The sequence below is a fragment of the Trematomus bernacchii genome, unplaced genomic scaffold (genome assembly GCF_902827165.1).
Source record: "Trematomus bernacchii unplaced genomic scaffold, fTreBer1.1, whole genome shotgun sequence".
NCBI classification, from domain to species: Eukaryota; Metazoa; Chordata; class Actinopteri; order Perciformes; family Nototheniidae; genus Trematomus; species Trematomus bernacchii.
Window position 1 is genome coordinate 2694747 of NW_022987469.1, and position 19433 is coordinate 2714179.

General features: G+C 42.4%; 1 protein-coding gene across 1 annotated transcript in view; it reads left to right on the top strand.

Moving 5' to 3' along the window:
• Window positions 1–16446: 16446 nt before the first annotated feature.
• Window positions 16447–19433, top strand: part of plekha6 (pleckstrin homology domain containing, family A member 6) — a 102944-nt gene continuing 99957 nt past the window's right edge. Inside the window, exon 1 of the mRNA XM_034143686.1 lies at window positions 16447–16569. Coding sequence (XP_033999577.1) covers window positions 16538–16569 — 32 coding nt within the window. The 5' untranslated portion in view covers window positions 16447–16537. The remainder of the gene's footprint in view (window positions 16570–19433) is intronic.

Sequence of the window (19433 nt, forward strand, 5' to 3'; positions counted from 1 at the left end):
CTGGTCTCTGACAGGAGCAGATTGCAGGTTGAAAAAACCCTCAGCTCCGAGCTCGGCAGAATCTGCACCTGGCTCGCCGATAATAAATTATCATTACACCTGGGTAAAACAGAGTCCATTCTCTTCGGTTCGAAACATAATCTCAGCAAATCCGACGACTTCTCAGTTGCAGTGGGTGACATTATTGTCACAAGTAAGAAGGAAATTACATACCTAGGATCTATTCTTGAGGCAAACCTCTCCTGTGACAAAATGGCATCCAATGTAATAAAAAAAGTCAATCAAAGAACTAGATTCCTATACCGGATCTCCTCTCTGGTAAACAAAAGCACCCTGAAAACTCTGGCAGGAGCACTCATTCAAGGGTACTATGACTATGCTTGCACGTCATGGTACCATAGCACCTCCAAGGCGCTAAAAATAAAACTTCAAACATCGCAAAATAAACTGGTCAGACTACTGCTTGACCTTTCATCTAGAACCCACCTCACCTCTGCCCACTTTGACAACCTAGGATGGCTTAGAGTAGACGACAGAGTACAGCTACTTGCAATGGGCCTGGTCTACAAGATCCACTACACCTCTATGGTACCCATGTACATGTCAAAATTCTTCCCAAAGGTCAAGGAATACCATGATCATAACACCAGAGGGAGCTCCACAAATCATGTAAAACCCAGATTTGGCACAAAAAAAGGGGAATACACGTTTCGCAATTATGCCACATCAAGGTGGAACGCTCTTCCCACAACTGTAAAGGAAAGTAAAACTATACTTACCTTCAAAACCTCTCTTAAAGAGCACCTTCGGGGGAAAGCATTGCAAAACTGGCCCCGGTAATGGTACAAATCTCAACCTGTCGTACAATGGACAGCTTCCCCCCCCCATCTATGTATATACTCGCATTTTAGACTCTGTTACTAACTGTATATCTGTAGACTTGGTATGTCTTAAATGTCCGGTTAGGATGTATTAGAACGAAATCTAAAATGAAAATTGTAAATAAGCCATCTGTATGTAAAAAACCACCTGTATGTAAATTGTAAATAAGCCATCTGTATGTCAAATATGTCTTATATGTCTTAAATGATATGATGAATTGGAAATGGGGGACCCTGATGTAAACAAGACGAAAGTCTTTCTCTGGTCTGCATCCCCTTAACAATTGTATGTTTTGAGCTGTACTGTACTGTACCCAATATACAAGCTGTTAATAAACTTTTCAATCAATCAATCAATCAATCAGCCCCGTCCTGCACTTTCTAACCAGTCTTTTAAAACGGTCTTGTTCTTACAGTGCTTTTATAATGCTTTTTTAAAAAGGGTTTTTATAAGGTTTTAATAGGGCTATGTTTATGGAGTTTTTTTATGTTTTTTTAAACGCCTTTTTTACCGAGAGCCAGTGCACCACGCAGGGCTCCTCCGGAGCCCTTCGCTCTCCCACAACCTAACCCTAACCCTACTGTTTATTTGTAGATATCTCCTAAAGCCTACAAATAAAGTGTGAAATGTAGGCCTGTTACATATATTATTGAGCGATATATATTATACACACTGTTCTGCTTTCTGCACTGACCTCAGCAGCTGTTCTCACTGTAAACATCGCGTCACAATGAAAGCAGTTGTATAATAAATAGCCTAACATCCAGGGGAGATGTGATTAGTGAGTAAACAAACGGTAAAGGGCAGAAAGTCTGATGCACATTTGATCATCTTAAATAACTTATAATCACAACGGGAACAGTTTGCAGAGCTGTGCTTCGTTGACATAAGTCCAGCCATGCGTCACGCCTCTTTTAAACATCACTGTTGGCTGAAATCCACTCCGGAGAATACATCAGTGTACCCTCGGTTATAGCTCCTCCAGAGAGACTCCTCTCTCCTCTACATCAGTGTATCCTCGGTTATAGCTCCTCCAAAGACACTCCTCCCTCCTCTACATCAGTGTACCCTCGGTTATAGCTCCTCCAAAGACACTCCTCTCTCCTCTAAATCAGTGTATCCTCGGTTACGGCTCCTCCAGACAGCCTCCTCGATAATCCATCCTCGACGAGCCTTTAGAGAAATTTGTTTTCCTTCGACACGTCGCGCCGACATCTGTTTCCGGGTCGCTGCCGGAGGACCTGGGAGTCTGGGACGCGAAAATGATAGAACTGACAAACGGCTCATTTATGAGGACTCGCGCGCGTCTGCTTGACGCAGGGACGACCGGCCGTCCTCCCCGACAGGCGCACGGACGCGAGGGCCCGCTCATCACTGCGCGCACTTCTGCGACCGCAGTTTTAATTATTATTATTATTCAATTGTTGTCAAATTGTGGATGTGCTGTGTGGCTGTCTATGGGGGGGTGGGGGTGTTATGCATTGTTTTGCATGTTGTGTTAAATGTGTGAAACTCAATAAAGAGTATTTAATTATTTTTTTTAAATAATCTTGTGACCTACAACTTCATAGTCCAACAGTCTATTTAGGAATCAAGCCATGTAGAGCCATAGCCTCAGTCTCATAGTACGGCCATTTGTAGTGTGTTAGAGATTTGTGGTGACAAGCTTCTACACAAACTGCACTACACTGAGAGAGTTCCAGAGAAGGAGCCGCCGCTCTCTCTGCAAATTATGATGATATAGGAAACACATTGATTATAGAGTGGATGTTCATGCAGGAGCTATTTCTGGAACTGCACTGCTACAATACACACACACACACTGCATTCACACACCGATCGAAGATGATGATTTTGACGCAGCAGAAAACAGGAGCCGTTAGCAGGATCTCTATAGCATATAATCATTTTAGTTTTTTTATTGCAGTGTTTGTATGTTAAATGTGTAAATGTGTGTGTGTAAGTATGCATGTGTGTGTGAGAGTCTTGTTTTGTTGTTCCTTAAAGCTGTACAAACCAGGTATAGAGTGGGACTTGCCTACCTGGGAAATTTGAACTCTGGCAAACGTGTCGAAATATCCTTAACAAGTCTGAAGATGATCCGGACAAAGTTTAGTGACAGTTGGCCCTTGGGGTCTGACAATAATTTTGATCAAATTGGGAACATGACTGTAGGCAATCCAATTTAAAGCGCCCGCGAGGGGCTTAATACGGGAAGATAAACCAAATGTAACCATGAGATGGCGCTTAATTCACAAATACACAAAGACAACTGGATGAACTTTGGTCTTCAGTTTGTTTCCTGGACTTTCAGTACTTCAGTAATGTTTGCAGCTCTGCAGTTGTGTTTGCTGAAGAGCATTTAAACACATATTTGTTATGGTTTTCACAGGCTACTATAACGAAAAAACATCAATGTTTGAGATCAAATAAAGTATATCTAATCTTATTATCTTAATTGTAATTCAATAATATATAGTATTTATATATTAAATAATCATAATAATAATGTAAATGTTTACACTTCTTTCTTTTTTATGATCATACTTTTATCCGATCTGTGCTTGATTCTTCAGCTTTGTGTTTTTAAGCCATGCAAACTGTGCTAACATTCTCTAAATTGACTTTGGTGACATTCTGGAACAAATACTTTCTTCTCCACTCCACCCCATTGTAACCTGGCTTGCATTAGAACAGAGGAAGGTGAAAAGTAAAAGCAAAGAGAGACAGAAAACAGGGGTGACGGAAAAGAGGGAGAAGAGAACAGAAGTCTGAAAAGGTACAGAAGTCTGTCTGCTGCCGTCTGGCAGGCGGTACCGCAGCATCCGGACTAAAACCATCAGATTCAGAGACAGTTTCATCCCACAGGCCATAAGACTGTTAAACACCTGAACTGTTGAAACAACATCCATAATATTCATCTGGCTGCTACTTAGAAATGATTTATCTAATATATCGCATATAGACTCTTATTGCACTATTTTCACTATTCTTTTATCTATTTTTCTTTTTGTATTTACTATTTACTTGCACTATATATTTTTCTGTTTATCTGTGTTATTGTGTTGCACTGTTGGAGTGAGCCTGTGACCTAAGATTTTCATCATCATAACTACACTGTAGCTATGTTCGTATGACAAAAAAAAAAAAAAACCTTGAAGCAGAAACAGTGCTGTCAGTGGACTGGAGGAAGGGGTGACTGCTTTAACTTGAATACTAAATGAATGAGAGGGAGAAGAGGAGGGAAAAGGAGCGAAGCAGAGAGGGAGATGGAGGCAGACAGCAGAGTGGGGGAGGAAGGGAGAGGGTGATTGTTGCTGGAGCCTTGAGGGTTTCATATTTCTCTTTTCTTTCGATTCTCCGCTCACATGCACATTGAATCTCTTCCTTTCGTTTCCTCTCTCTGTTATTTTCTCCAGCTGAGCCGCGGCATGTTGTAGCCAGGAAGACTGGAGCACAAAGCGACATCGAAGACAAGAGAAGAAAGACAGGGAAGGGATGGTGAGAAAGGGTAAGCACTGCTGCACGTGGTCTTTATTCAAAACCTTGAAGGCAGAGGAGCAGGGGGGGTCTCCAGTTTCTGCTCTTTGTGTTTCTGAACAGGCAGTATGTGTGTGTGTTTGTGCGTGTAAAACCTGCTGCTGAAGCTAGACTTGCTGCTGATGTGATGGACTAAATAAAGCTGTTTCTGTGGGGTGTGACCACAGAACAGAGAAGTGTGGGTGTGTGATGGTGTCTGTGTTAACCTTTTAATATAAACAAGACACATGTGTTTACACCTAACAATGCATTTGTAGGACCAAGTGGCACAACGCCCTGACTTTGGTGATATTCACACACGGTGACACATGCACCTCATCTCACTTGGCAGAAAACAGATCCCCCCCCCCCTGTTGTCAGGGTTCAAAGAGGCTCCAACAGCAGATCTTTTTAAACACATATACGTTTTTCTGTGTTGAAAATTAAGTTGGTCAAATCTGCAAACTTTTTCATAAATGTTTAACCTCCAACCTAAACCACACAAAAACTACCCTTAATTGAATAGTGTGACAAAAACACTCACAAAACATAACTCATAAGACAGATACAAGTTGTTGACCTTCCTCCTGTTTGTCCGCACTCACAGTGACAGTTCACAGTTAGATACTGAACAAGTCTCTCCATACAAATACATGGGTGTCATGATGCCACTCGCTAACTCAGTAAATCCTGATGAGTTTGATGATGTAAGGCCTTTCTGTATTTGTGAAGATGGGATTTGTCCCCTTTCACTTATCAACAATATCACAATATTACATTGGAACGATTGATGTTCTTTCTTTTGAAAATGTACACCAAAGCAATATTGTGGATTTTCTTTTCTTTTTATAAAGTCTTATGCTGCGTTCACACCGGACGCGATGCGATGTTTGGGGGCGGCGCGATTACATGTAAAGTCAATGCAGAGACGTGGACAGACGCAAATTCGCTCCGACGGCGCGCATGAAGCGGTGGACACAGCGCGAATCACGTGAATGAGGCGATTGAACGGTGCCGCGTTAAACGCGAGAGTTCAATTTTTTCAACTCGAGCGTCAAATTCACGTGACGCGTTCTCGCGGAAGCCAATCAGCGGTGAGGATCTCAGCCTGCCGTCACTGACGTTCAACCACACAACATCAGCCGTTAGCTGTTAGCAGTTAGCACTCAGAGCTCACAGCTCCTCATATCTGTTCAGAAACTGGACAAAAGTTAAACAAGTACAAACCAGACTGTCTGTGCCATGGCGAATACAGTCGCTGGTTTATTTATGTCTGTAGGCCGTTGTTATGAATGTGGAATGAGCATATACAACGTTAGCTTAGCCTGGTCGACCCGATCTTCATTCAGAAAACAAGCATTTTAAAAGGTGTTTTGCCTGCCGTCTTGTCTGCAGACTTGTCAAAGCATTAATTCATGGTTTTTACTAACCCGTATCAGTATGTTGTTACTTCGGCATCATTTAGAAACGTGTATTACAATTTAATCACGGTAAAATATGTTCATTTTGTTGTAGTTGTAGCTCCCGAGCCAGCGCGTCTTGTTTGAATGATGCGAGTAAACACAGCTGGCAGCCGCGGTGAAACTCCAGCGTTTAGAGCGATGTGATAGGAGCGATTAGAGCGAAGCGAATATTCGCATCGCGTCCGGTGTGAACGCAGCATTATAAGTATTTGTTGTCAGTATTTGCTAGTACTTGTTAGTATTTGTATAGTGTTTGTAATCAGGCCCGCGATGGTGGTTTTCATCTACCAACAGAGTTGTCTCCATACTGGGGGCCAGTGGCGGTTCTACGGGGTGGCACGGGGTGGCAGCTGCCACCTCAGAAAAATGCCTTGCCACCCTAGTGGCCACCCCAGTTGGCAGCTTTGTTTTGAAAGAAAAGTTGTGGCTCATCGGACATTTATGAGAGAAAATCTCTAATGTCCGAGTGCAAGTGAATGCAGCACAAGACGCAAGCCTTGTAACCCCTCCCCCGGCCCTGGCGCGAGCGTGGAAATATGATTGGCGGCGATTTCATTTGAACGGGGGACAGGGCAAAACGAGAAGCATTTCGGATCCAAGTAGACGGAAGGAATGAGGTATTTGAGGTCTACAATGACAGAGAAGAGACTGTCAAGTTTGGCTGTACTCAGCATTGAATCAAAATGCACTAATGCTTTAGATCTTAATAAGTTTGTGAGGCGTTTTGCTGAACAAGATGGTAATCGCCGCATTCAGCTGTTATAGACATGTCAACTTGATGCTCTGCTCACGGATGACTCGATGAGCATACAAAACTGTTAAGATGATGACCTTATGTGTGTACATTTTTTTATTCTTTGAGGGGGTCTCCCTCCAAAAAATAGTTTCAAGTCCTGATAAAGTAAAATAAGACGGTGTGTAAAACTACACTGCCCAGCCAAAAACAAGTAACCACTTTGATGTAACTAGGCCAGTAGGTAAGGACTTTCCACTGGATAATAACTTACTGCAGCGATGTATATGTTTTAGCTGAATACACGTTTTTTAACGCTAACTGATGCAGTTAGTCACTTCTTTAATGTTTGTTCTTTCTGATGTAAAGTCAAGGTTGTAACTGTTTGCAATGACGTTGTGGGGCGCTGAACTGTTCCTTTGATTCTTTTGATATATGATAGTAATTACTTGTCTTTCAAATTTGAAGGAGGGTGAGCAAGCATCTTGAGGAACATTCATCATTAACTCCTCCAAAAAATATAGTTTATTTAATAATAACACTGAATATGTGAATCATAAAAGTGATTGACAGCTGATAGGAATAATATGATTGTTAATAGTATCATATTAATTTAGACAAACATCGACGAGACAGTTAATTAATGTACTTATTGCAGCAGTCTGCATAGATTTGGTACCCCCTTTGGCGTTTTTATATGTACAAAAGTGGTGGGGCACAAAAAACGTAGATGTCTATATATAAGCTTCTGCAGTGACGTGCAGTGAGGTTCATGGCTGGTGAGGCACTGGCACTGACTCTTCAGGTTTACACATTTATATTTTGACCTAAATCAAAATATAATATTATTTTCAAAAGCTTTTTTAGTCTGATGCTTCGATTACTTTTAAACAGACAGTTCAACAAAAGGATACCCAAAAAATGTAATTTTATCATTTAAATATTGAATTGTTCTCTCTTTGTAAGATCCCATTTTCAATAAAATGGTGGTCTTACCTTGACTTGAAGATGAAGTCCATTTGCCTATCCTTCTGGACAAACATCTCTATTACTTTTTTGTAAAAGTCCTCCTTATCTTCTTGTAGTTTCAAATGTCTATCATAAATCTAATCGATAGATTTATGATTAGAAAATTATAAAAGTAGGGTAGACATGTGGATATTATCCGGCTGAACAAAACGTGCATTTATCTAACAGGTACATTTCCCACAGATCTTATTTCGAGCTATTTTCTAAAATCCTATGGAGAAATCTCATTGCTTTTTTGTCGAGGGAAGCCACGCGCAGCTTACTTCCTGGTTTTAGGACGCGTCACTGCAGCTCTCTCGTCTCCTCTTCACACACCACACTTGTCACAGCACACGTACTTACAGCCAATCAGCTCTGAATGATGTGAGATGACGTACAGTATGGTGGGGATGGCAGCTCAGTGCCCCTATGCTCATAATCTTTTTGCCACACACATTAAATTGAAAAATACTCTGAGCATGCGCAGTGTAGTTTTTACAGTCACCGTTCACTTAGACAGTGAGAGGGAGGGGCATGATCGGGTTTTGTCCCACATGGCTCAAGACGGCTCAATAGGCACACACTGTAGACACTAATTAGAAGAACACAGACTAAAACAGCAATATACAGACGAATCAGTTTTTTTTGCAGTTTTTTGTAATCATTATTTGTAATACTTTCTGCTGACACTAGGTGGGGCTGTGCCCCATCTGCCCCTAATGACCAGTCGTACCCCTGCTGGTCTAAGAGTCAAACTCATTCAGTTATTGTTCAGTTAAAATTCATTCAATTATGTCTGCCACCTTATATATTCATATGTAAGGCTTTACTGATGTGCCACAATAATGTCACCTATGTTATTCAGTTAAAATATCAATATTGTGGCTTTCCAAGTTAACATTAATTGATATGACTGTGATTAAATCAGCATATACTTCTGCCAGGGGATGCCACCCCTGACATTTTTTTCTTTTTTCTTTTTGCAGTGTATATATTTAGCACATTTTAACATTATGATATGCTGACCTTTAACCTTTGTGTGTTGTTTGGGTCTGTGGGACCCGTTTTCAGTGTTTACTAAAAGAACATGTATGCAATTTAATTATTTTAACCTGCTTTATTTGGGGGTGGACCTCACCTCCTCTAGGGGGGGTCCTCACCTCCTCTAGGGGGGTCCTCACCTCCTCTAGGGGCATGCACCCCCGGGAAGATTCTTTTTAAATGTTGAAGTTAAATGCATCAATCTGGAGCACTTTGAGCACAACATGAATTGATGGATGCAGCTCTCAACACTAAGATGAAAGAGAGCTGTATACTTTTCAATAATCCAAACATCTTTAGAATATGATCACAACCAATAACAAATCATTTAAACTGGTTTATTCTTATCTTATGTTACCTAGTTAGCATTCTTTCTTTTTATTTATGCTTATATTTAACTAATCACTCCCATTCAAATGGGGGTAAGTAAAAGGGGGGGGGGGGGGGGAAGCTTAAAGAGGAGAGTGAAGAGAAGAGGAGAGAGAGAGAGAGAGAGAGTAGAGAGAGATAGAGAGAGAGAGAAGAGAGATAGAGAGAGAGAGAGAGAGAGGAGAGAGAGAGAGAGAGAGAGAGAGAGGAGAGAGAGGAGCGAGAGAGCAGAGAGAGAGAGAGAGAGAGTAGAGCTCCATACTATCTCTCTATCTCTATCTATCATACTCTCTCTCTCTCTCTCTCTCTCTCTCTCTCTCTCTCTCTCTCTCTCTCTCTCTCTCTCTCTCTCTCTCGCCGTGCGTCAAGTGCAATAAATATGCAAGTTGCAACACACCCACAGTAAAACTCTGCCAAAACTACAAAGAGTTAAAGTAAGGGCAATACCACCTTACATTTTCCTGTTGATAAATGATAACTGCCATTGAATAAGATGATACCATTCTGAGCCTGTGCTTTGCAATTAAGTAACCATAATAGAATGTAGTTATGTTTTCAATGAAAGCATTAGGGTCCCATGTGGCTGTGTTTGCAAAATGACACTTGATGTATGTATTGCAGTATGGAAATGAATTATACTGGATATAAAAAATGACAGTATTGGAAGTTTAAATCTTAAAAAAAAGAAATCTTGTATCCAACATTACACATATTTTATATTGTTGATTGTGTAAATCCCAAGAGAGGAACAGTGCTATGACAAATCAATTATTTGTAATTAAGGGGGCAGTCGTTTCACGCATGTTTATATTTATTTTTCTGAAATGTACAGGAAATAGTAGATACATGCATACAGAGGAAAAGGATACTTGAAGAAACAGATGGATGCAATATAAGGAGTTAAACATAAGCTTCAGCATGTGCCTTGATTTTAGATGATGGACATTTTGCATGTTCAGGAGTGTGTCTGTGTGTGACTGAGGCTTATCTCTTACTGCAGAGATAGAGGCAAAGGGCTGGCAAGAAAGAAAGAAAGAAAGACAGACAGGGATGAGAGTGTTGGAGTGTCCGTGAGGGTTGCAGCCCTGTGTGGTCAGTGAGAGCTGCCCGGAGGAAAAGAGCAGATACTTTCTGCGAAAACATGATTACTTGTACCTCTCCCCCGTTGTTGAAATTCCTCTGGGACCCTGGCCACTCGTCAGCTGTCTGCAGAAGAGGAATCGAGTGAGATGTATTGGGAGAGCAGACGGAAGGCAAGAGGGAGGGGGGAGCAGGGGCTGGAGCTGCAGGGAGAGAAGACATTTGGAGAGAAAAGTAGAGAGGATGTTGAACAGAGGTAGGTCTGATTGTGTTCCTTAGTAACTATTTCTTTATGATGATCATTAAGAATTAGACATACTTGAACCTTGCTGTACAGGCGTGGGGGCCACAGGTGCAGGCAGGTGTGTCTCGGTCTGAGTGTGTTTGTTTGTGATGGCAACAGAATAGTTATAGTAATTATTCACAAAACCACACAAAGCTGTCTTGAAGAGTCTTTAGTGTCTTGTCCTTTTCAGACTTTTCCCCTTTTCTATTCATCTTGGTAGATGAAGTTGTGCCAGAAATCAGTGCTCTGCTTCTGCCTGTTATTTTGCCTCTGAATGGTCCTATACATTCAAACCTATTATTATTATTATTATGCGGTACACTAGAATATGATGCCTCACTGTAAAAACATAAGACGTATGGCAACAAATAACACCATTATCTTTTTTTATTGTATAGCTGATGTCACACAACCCATTTGAGTTGAGACACACAGTGTCATGCAGTGGAGCCGCTGTGTGCATCTTCATATATTTTGTTTAGCTTTTTTTTAATCAAAAACTCTGGTTAGAAATTGATTTACACCATATTTTTTGATCGACATCAGATATAAAGCGCTGTTATACTAATAATACTAATTAGTATATCTTTGAAAACAGCCTCACTTTGCAGTCAGTCTTCAGTGTTTGTACTTGTGTGACGTGATGTTGACGTTACGTTATATTAATATTAACATCAAATGAGTGACACCTAATGCCTATTATTCCGGCTGACATTCCTGTCTTGCAGCAACAGGTAGCCCCACGCTGTGACATTTACGTTCTACTCTAATAAAGCAGATGTTGGCAGCCATAGATCCATTTTGTACAGAGAGGTCAAATGAAAATAGAGTGGTGCAGTGACGCGTCCTATGATCTATCGATCATAAATCTATCAATTAGATTTATGATTAGAACATTATAAAAGTAGGGTAGACATGTGGAGATTATCCGACTGAACAAAACGTGATCCGTCTCTTAAAATTGTGTCCACCACAGACCTTATTTCGAGCTATTTTCCAAAATCCTATGGAGAAATTGCATTGTTTTTTTGTCGAGGGAACCGGAAGAAGCTTACTTCCGGGTTTTAGGACGCGTCACTGCACCACCAAGCCCCCAGGAAGTGCGCCGGACTCTGAGGAAAATATTCCTTGTGGCCAAACGGCGGTACTACACTTCCGTATCAGTCGCTGGGCCCGGAAAGACTTTTTCCCATTGACTAACATTGGGAAAGAGACGTCTGTAAATCGTTGGATCTTTTTTTTTAAGCTAAATAAACTACCCAGTATGAACACTTGTATAGCCCTTATTAAAAACATTCGGTCCTCAAGTTGTAAAATGTGCTAATAACGTTATTCTGAGAGTTATTTTCCTCGGCATTATGAACACGGATCCAACCCACGGGACCGCGCCGCCCGGCACGTTCATGTGACGTGTTCAGTACTACATGAGTTTTACCTTTACCCATGGATGCACAATAAGAACGGATTATATGATCATGTGAATACTTTCGTGGCGTTCCACTCTCTCAAAAGTTGGGCCATTTTGTCTTCATGCGCCAATGAGCAACTCTCATAGGAATGAACGAGGCCCCGCCTCCCACGCTGTATCCAGTTCTTATTATACATCTATGTGCACCACTCTATAGAGGAAATAAAAGTTGTTGCCAAGTGGGCCAGACGTCTGCAGCCTGCTCGCTGCTCTGCTGCTGCCATGGTTTGAAAGCAGGCCAGCAGGTGACTTATGAAAGACATCTGTTGTATATTCAGAAACATCTGAGCTGTAGCCCTTTGGGACACACAATAACTGCAGCTCCTGCAGAGCTTATTGTTATTATTATTTATTTGTGTATTCTGTACATGTAACTGCAACAGAAAACGATTAAATGACAGTGTACTCAGAGCAGTCCCCTGCACATGGACTGATCTAATTAGTTTTGCTCAAATATGTTTATAAAAAATGTCATTTTAGTATTTCAAGTCACTTTTGATTTTATCAATATTTATCTCTAACCATGATTTCCCATAAACTTAAAAAAGCTTCATTGATGATATGGCAAAATGAAAAACATAAATGATGATATGACCGCGCAGCTGAGGACCTGATTCCTGAAAACGCATATCAGAAACATATTTAACATCGTGCTCCCTGACAGGGAAAGACTGACCACAGCTGTATCTGCTAGAAAGGAGTTCAATCTCCTGCAAGTCGTCAGCCTTCTCTTCATACCAACAACTAATTACAGCAAGATGAAGACAGTAATCTAAAGCTATGCTTATGCTTTATAGTAAGAGCCCAGCAGATACAGATCCAATGTGACATTTAAATAACTGACATAAATATACTGATGTTAAAACAAGTACAGCTTAATTGAACATTACATTCCTGAAGCCCCCTATTGGTCAAAGCTAACTAACCACATGTGACAACTCAACTACTGTATCTTTAGTACAGCTATGAAGAAGTTGTACTTGTGTGTTAGACTATTTCTACTACTATACATTTTAGGTGAGGAAATAAGGAAATATTGTTATTTTTATCTGTAACACTTTTAAATAATAGATATTACTACTTTTAACATTTTCTTATAAAACATTTACCACATAAACCGTGCTGCTTTCAGTCATACAGTATGTCACAGTCTTTAGCAGAAGATAGAACATTGTTAAAGATGGAATCAGTGTTCCAAAGATTTTGGTTAGTTACCTCTTACCCCTAGATTCCACCGGGTCCGTCTGTGCCGCGTTGCGGTTTTGGTCCGGCCTCCTCCGGCGTCATACCCTACCAGGCGCGTTTCAGAAGCATTTCAGAAGCGGAGCGTCTTGCCTGCCGGCTCGCAGTTTTTGTTGATTTGGGCATATTTCCTGGACAGGCTACTTTGTACAGACAAAGTTAATAATAACTGTAATATTCCAGTTATAAACGACATGAATCAAAGATGTGTTGCTGTATTTTAGTGGTAAAAAAATGCATTCATCATCATAATTATTCTATATATATATAATTTACACAGTGCCTGTAAACCGGAGGAGAACGCTGGCATTTCTCCTCCTACTTGAAAGACTACGGAGGGATAGGGTCTGCAAAATTAGTTTGTGTGTGTGTATATATCTATATATATATATGCTATATATGCTCTGAAAGTTCCACTTCCTGCCTGCCCGACCTTACGTTACGGCTGCGCCGCGACAAAAATAGGATTCGATCCTAATTTTAGAGGAGCCCTGCGCCGAGCCGCTTCTGGGACGCTTCTGAGCCGTAACGCGCCGCGTGTGGTGGAATAGCACCCATTGACTTGAGTAGCCGCGATCGCCGTGAGCACCGCGGCGCAGCCGTAACGCGCCCGTAACGCGCCGCAGACGGACCCGGTGGAATCTAGGGGTTACGAAACACAGAGTTTCACAGTTCGCTTGTTCTCGCTGTATTTGTTTCGCCGACACGGAAGCCTGTCTACTCCTCACAGCAGCTCCTCACTGCTCTTGAGGCTTACCCCTAGATTCCACCGGATCCGTCTGCGGCGCGTTACGGCCGCGCCGCGGCGCTCACGGCGATCGCGGCCACTCTAGTCAATGGGTGCTATTCCACCACACACGGCGCGTTACGGCTCAGAAGCGTCCCAGAAGCGTCCCAGAAGCGGCTCGGCGCAGGGCTCCTCTAAAATTAGGATGAATCCTATTTTTGACGTGACGCAGCCGTAACGTTATGTCGGGCAGGCAGGAAGTGGAACGTTCAGAGCATATATAGCATATATATATACACACACACAAACTAATTTTGCAGACCCTATCCCTCCGTAGTCTTTCAAGTAGGAGGAGAAATGCCAGCGTTCTCCTCCGGTTTACAGACACTGTGTAAATTATATATATTACATTTCATTTAGCTGACGCTTTTATCCAAAGCGACTTACAATGACCAATTACAGGGACATTCTCCCTGGAGTAACTAAGGGCTAAGTGCCTTACTCAAGGGCACACTAGTGGTGGTGTTCCTGGCGGGATTTGAACTGACAACCTTCCGATCTTCAGCCCACCTCACTATCCATTAGACCACCACTATCCATATAAAGAATAATTATGATGATGAATACATTTTTTTACCACTAAAATACAGCAACACATCTTTGATTAATGTCGTTTATAACTGGAATATTACAGTTATTATTAACTTTGTCTGTACAAAGTAGCCTGTCCAGGAAATATGCCCAAATCAACAAAAACTGCGAGCCGGCAGGCAAGACGCTCCGCTTCTGAAATGCTTCTGAAACGCGCCTGGTAGGGTATGACGCCGGAGGAGGCCGGACCAAAACCGCGGCCGTAATGCGGCGGAATCTAGGGGTTACAGCCTCACGAGCAGCTGCACGTCGCGTGACCAATCAGAGCACACTGGGCTCACAGGGAGGGGGGGGCAGGAGCTCCAACAAGCCGTTTAGGACAGAGAGTGAATACCGGTGAATACACACACTTTACAGAGATGCTGTATGAGAAACCAATGTGTGTTTGGAAAATTGCACAGTATAAATCTATTTTAGTATACCTCAACAATGGAATTATGATGAGTAGAAATGGCCATGACACCTCTCCTTTAAATGAATGCCTCCTAAGAAAACAAGTCAATGCAGATGAAAATGGTCAGTTTATCAGGCTTCTTGCACTCACGGTCATAATGATGGTGCCTTAATGGTGATGTCATAACGATGTCTGTGATGTATGATGTCACAGACCCTGTGGGGGGGGGGGGGTGGTTATCATGGATTCTCCACATTGCCTAACTCTGTGTAGTGTACTGTGGCGTACACTGTTATACTGCTATTGGTTTTCTTGTTGTCATAGTGATGGAGGCATGGTCAGCAGGGTCTCTGATGTATTGATCAGGCTGGTGGATGTTTTCACAATGAGTTCAGCTGCCACTGACTGTATCATTTTTCATAAATATTGAAATACAAATACATCCCGATGACAACAAATTAAGACAAACAGGTGCAGTACCATGGTAAAACCTTGACCAAAAATTCTAACGTAACCCTAACCTCTGACTGTGGGAATATGTTGAATGGCTAATGTAGAGAAAATCCAAGTAGAAAACCACACACATTTTGTTGAAATCAGATGTAATGCTCAGTTGGCCTTGTTCAAGACCATCCAATGTATTGTTTATAGATCATTGAAGAGCTTCATAGAGCGTGGAACAGAGCTTCATATACTGTGGCTCAGCTCTGGACCGCAGCCAGCTCTCTGAGGCTCTGTGCCACACAACCAGGACACACACATGCTCAGCAGCTCTCACCTCAGCACTGGGCTTTGCAAGTGACAACACTAACAACTGGTTAATGTTATGATGCACAATGTACAGTTGGTATTGGTTTTGTATAATATAGTGCTGGTGACCATTAACAATAGGTGTCCCAGAATGGACAGCAGGAAACATGGTTATATGTTCTAGTTTAGTTAAAGCAACACACATACTGTGACAGCCTCTGTAGGTGCAGCGCATGGTAACTAAGCAGCAGAGCAGGATCCTCAGGTTCATGTTGACAGGAGACATGGTAATATATGAGGCCCAGCGGCCCCCACTCAATCAGCTTTTAATGCTGACCTCAACAAATGCATGTGACTCAGCCCATGAGGCATCATATGTTAGCTATTTGGTATATTGTGTGTTGAAGAGGGGATAGTTGTACAACAGTGCCCAGAAGGCCAAAGTCAAAAAATATATATATATATATTTATATATATATATATATATATATATATATATATATTTGGTCTTTGGCCACATCAGATGTTTCTACCATTGTACACCAATAAAGCATGGAGCGAAAGGGAGAGAGAGAGAGAGGTGGACAGCAAATTAGATAAAGAGAGAGAGAGAGAGACTTAAATAAAGATAGAGCGTATATCACCCAGACTGAGGGGACTGAATAAGCTGAGTGTTGCAATTCTCAGCCGGAAGGCATGTGTGTGTGTGAGAGAGAGAGAGGAGGGGATAAAGAGAGAGAGGAGGAGGGTGAAACAGGTGGGGAAACAGGCAGAGAGAGAGGCATGCAGTCTAAAGGAGAGGACAGCGACGAGCGTCTTCCTTCCCCTCTCCATCGGCCCCCTCTCTGCTCCTCGCTCCATCTCCCCTCCACCCGTCCGTCCTAGCATCCCGTCTCTGTCGGTACATGCCTTATCCGGAGGAGGATGCTGAAGTTCCGTGTGGACAGGAGAGCCAGGTAGGTAAAGGACAAGGAAGGGACTGAAACGCAGGGCTGGAGTTAGGACAAGACGAGGTAGAGAGGGGAGGAGGAGGGGAGGATGATGGAGGAGTGGACAGTCAGGAGCTTTGAGGTCAGAGAGTACTGCAATGCAGTGCCAGGCAGGAAACACAGGAAACCATACGCTGTTATACTGTATAGAATACTGTGTGTGTGTGTGTGTGTGTGTGTGTGTGTGTGTGTGTGTGTGTGTGTGTGTGTGTGTGTGTGTGTGTGTGTGTGTGTGTGTGTGTGTGTGTGTGTGTGTGTGTGTGTGTGTGTGTGTGTGTGTGTGGAAACCATGTGACACAGTGTGTGTGTGTGTGTGTGTGTGGTGCAGTGCTCTGTTTGTGCCTGAGTGTCACGGGTCACAAACACTCAGTGTGTCAGATTACGTTGATGCAGTAATGGTGAAATAGATCAAATTAACCAGGTCTGAAAATATTTATCATACATGTTGGTTATTCAGTAAGATATAAAACCATGTGAATCATTTAGCTAAAGATTAGCATGAAGGACTAAGCTAGACAGTTTTTTTCCAAACAAGTGGCTGTGGGGTAGGTTGAGCCAGTGGTTCAGCCATGAGGCACTGGGGTGAGCAGGAGATCACATGATCCAGTAGGTCAGCTAAGGGTAACTGGTCTTGTGTAGCTAAAAACTGTATCTTGATAGAATGAATTCTACTCTATTTGGTCTGGATTGGTTCAATCATCAAGGCCCGCCACCATCTTTCCTGCCGTATGCCTGGCAGGAGTTATTTGACAATCTGGTTAAAGTGATAGACAGATGAGAGAATAACCACATTTGACAGCTTTCGTTCAGCTCACTTCGATAACTAACCATATTACTGCAGCTCGTCAGAAAGGAGTGTTCTGAAGCATAGACATGCTGTTTCTACCTCTGTTCATGTTTACACTGAATTATTATCATGAATACATATCTCTATAAATGTATTTAGTTATCTGATAGTGCTTGCTTCTAATGAGTGCCTTGAATATGAAATGTATTCTTTGACAGAACAGAACAGCCGGTGGAAGAGAGCTACATGGGAAAAATGTTCCTTTGAGTGACTGAGTTTGAGTAGAGGACACCTGGGAACCGCTTCAGTTGAACAGCCAAAGTAGCTGTGCAGTCGGCAATGGAAAGTCTAATTATTATAAGCAGACTCTAATTTTTATTTTCCTAAACGAGTACTTTTGTGAGATAAACCTCACCAAGTGCTTTTGTTGCATATAAAACCAAAAACTAAGCAAACCGTATTTGGACGTTTATTTTGAAAAGACTATATGCATGTGCAGCATAGCAGAGCCTAAAAGGTGATGGTGGTTCCGTCAGGGATCTAACAGCCTGTTTATCTCTAGCACAGAGTCTACCATTTCTTTGCTGGGGTGGCCAACCTGGGGCACAGAACTGTAAAATGACAGACCAGATCCAGACAGGGGCGTTGCTTGGATCTTGGAACATCGGGGGCTTAGCCCAACCTGACCATTTTACATTCAAAAGTATATACTGTATATATCAAGAGTATCCAATAATATGACGTGTGAACATGTTTTATGTGGGAGGTTCAAATCAAATCAAATCATGTTTTATTTATATAGCACATTTAAAAAGATTTTTGGTCGAGCCAAAGTGCTGTACATGCAATAAAAACACTTTACTACAATAGCAAACAGAAGACAATAATTTACAACAGCAAATATAAAGATAAAACACAGGGAAATGTCAGGAGTCATGCTCCGCTCTGACTAGAAGGCCAGAGAGAAGAAGTGAGTCTTTAGTGTAGATTTAAAAACCCCTAGGGTCTGGGCCGACCTCACATGGAGGGGCAGTGTTCCAGAGCCTGGGGCCAGCTGCTGCGAAGGCTCGGTGCCCTGATTTTGAGCCTGGTCTTGGGCACTACCAGCAGCAGCTGGTCAGCCGACCTTAAAGCTCTGGCTGGGGTGTAGCGATGGAGGAGTTCTGCTATATGAGCCGGAGCCAGCCCATTTAGGGCTTTGAAAACAAATAAAAGGAGTTTAAAATCAATTTGGAACCGAATTGGAAGCCAGTGCAGTGAGGCCAGAATTGGGGTGATGTGGTCACGCTTTTTGTGGCCAGTGAGAAGACGTGCAGCTGCGTTCTGGACTAGCTGAAGGCGTCTAATTGAGGCCTGGTCCATACCCACATACAGAGCGTTGCAGTAATCCAGCCTCGTGGTTACAAAGGCATTAATAACCCTTTCTAGGTCTTTAAAAGATAGAAATTACTAATAGTCGTATTTAAAAAAAGCAGGTCTTGACTACGGTGCTGACCTGCTTATCAAATTTAAAAGCACTAGTGAAGGTCACTCCAAGGTTCGTGACAGAGGGGAGGATGTTTTTATTGAGGGAGCCCAGAATATCAACGGGAGAGGCTGGAGGTTGGGGTCCAAAAAAGATGACCTCGGTCTTGCTCTCGTTGAGGTTAAGGACATTTTGGCTCAGCCAGGATTTGATCTCTGTCAAGCAGTCCATCAATAGCTGTAATGAGTTGACATTTGGATTGAGAGGCAGATAGATCTGTACATCATCAGCGTAACAATGGAAGGGAATATTGTGTTTTGTGAGAATTGAACCTAGGGGCAGTATGTACAGTAGAAAAAGGATGGGGCCCAGAATCGAGCCTTGGGGAACCCCACAGGTAAGAGGGGCTTTGGCAGAGGAGAAGGCACCTAGCTGCACTGAGAAGCTACGGTCTGTCAGGTAGGACCTGAACCATGCAAGGGCAGAGCCTGTGATGCCAGCGGACTGTTCAAGCCGTGACAACAGGATGCTATGGTCCACAGTGTCGAAGGCAGCTGTCAGGTCTAACAGCACCAAGAC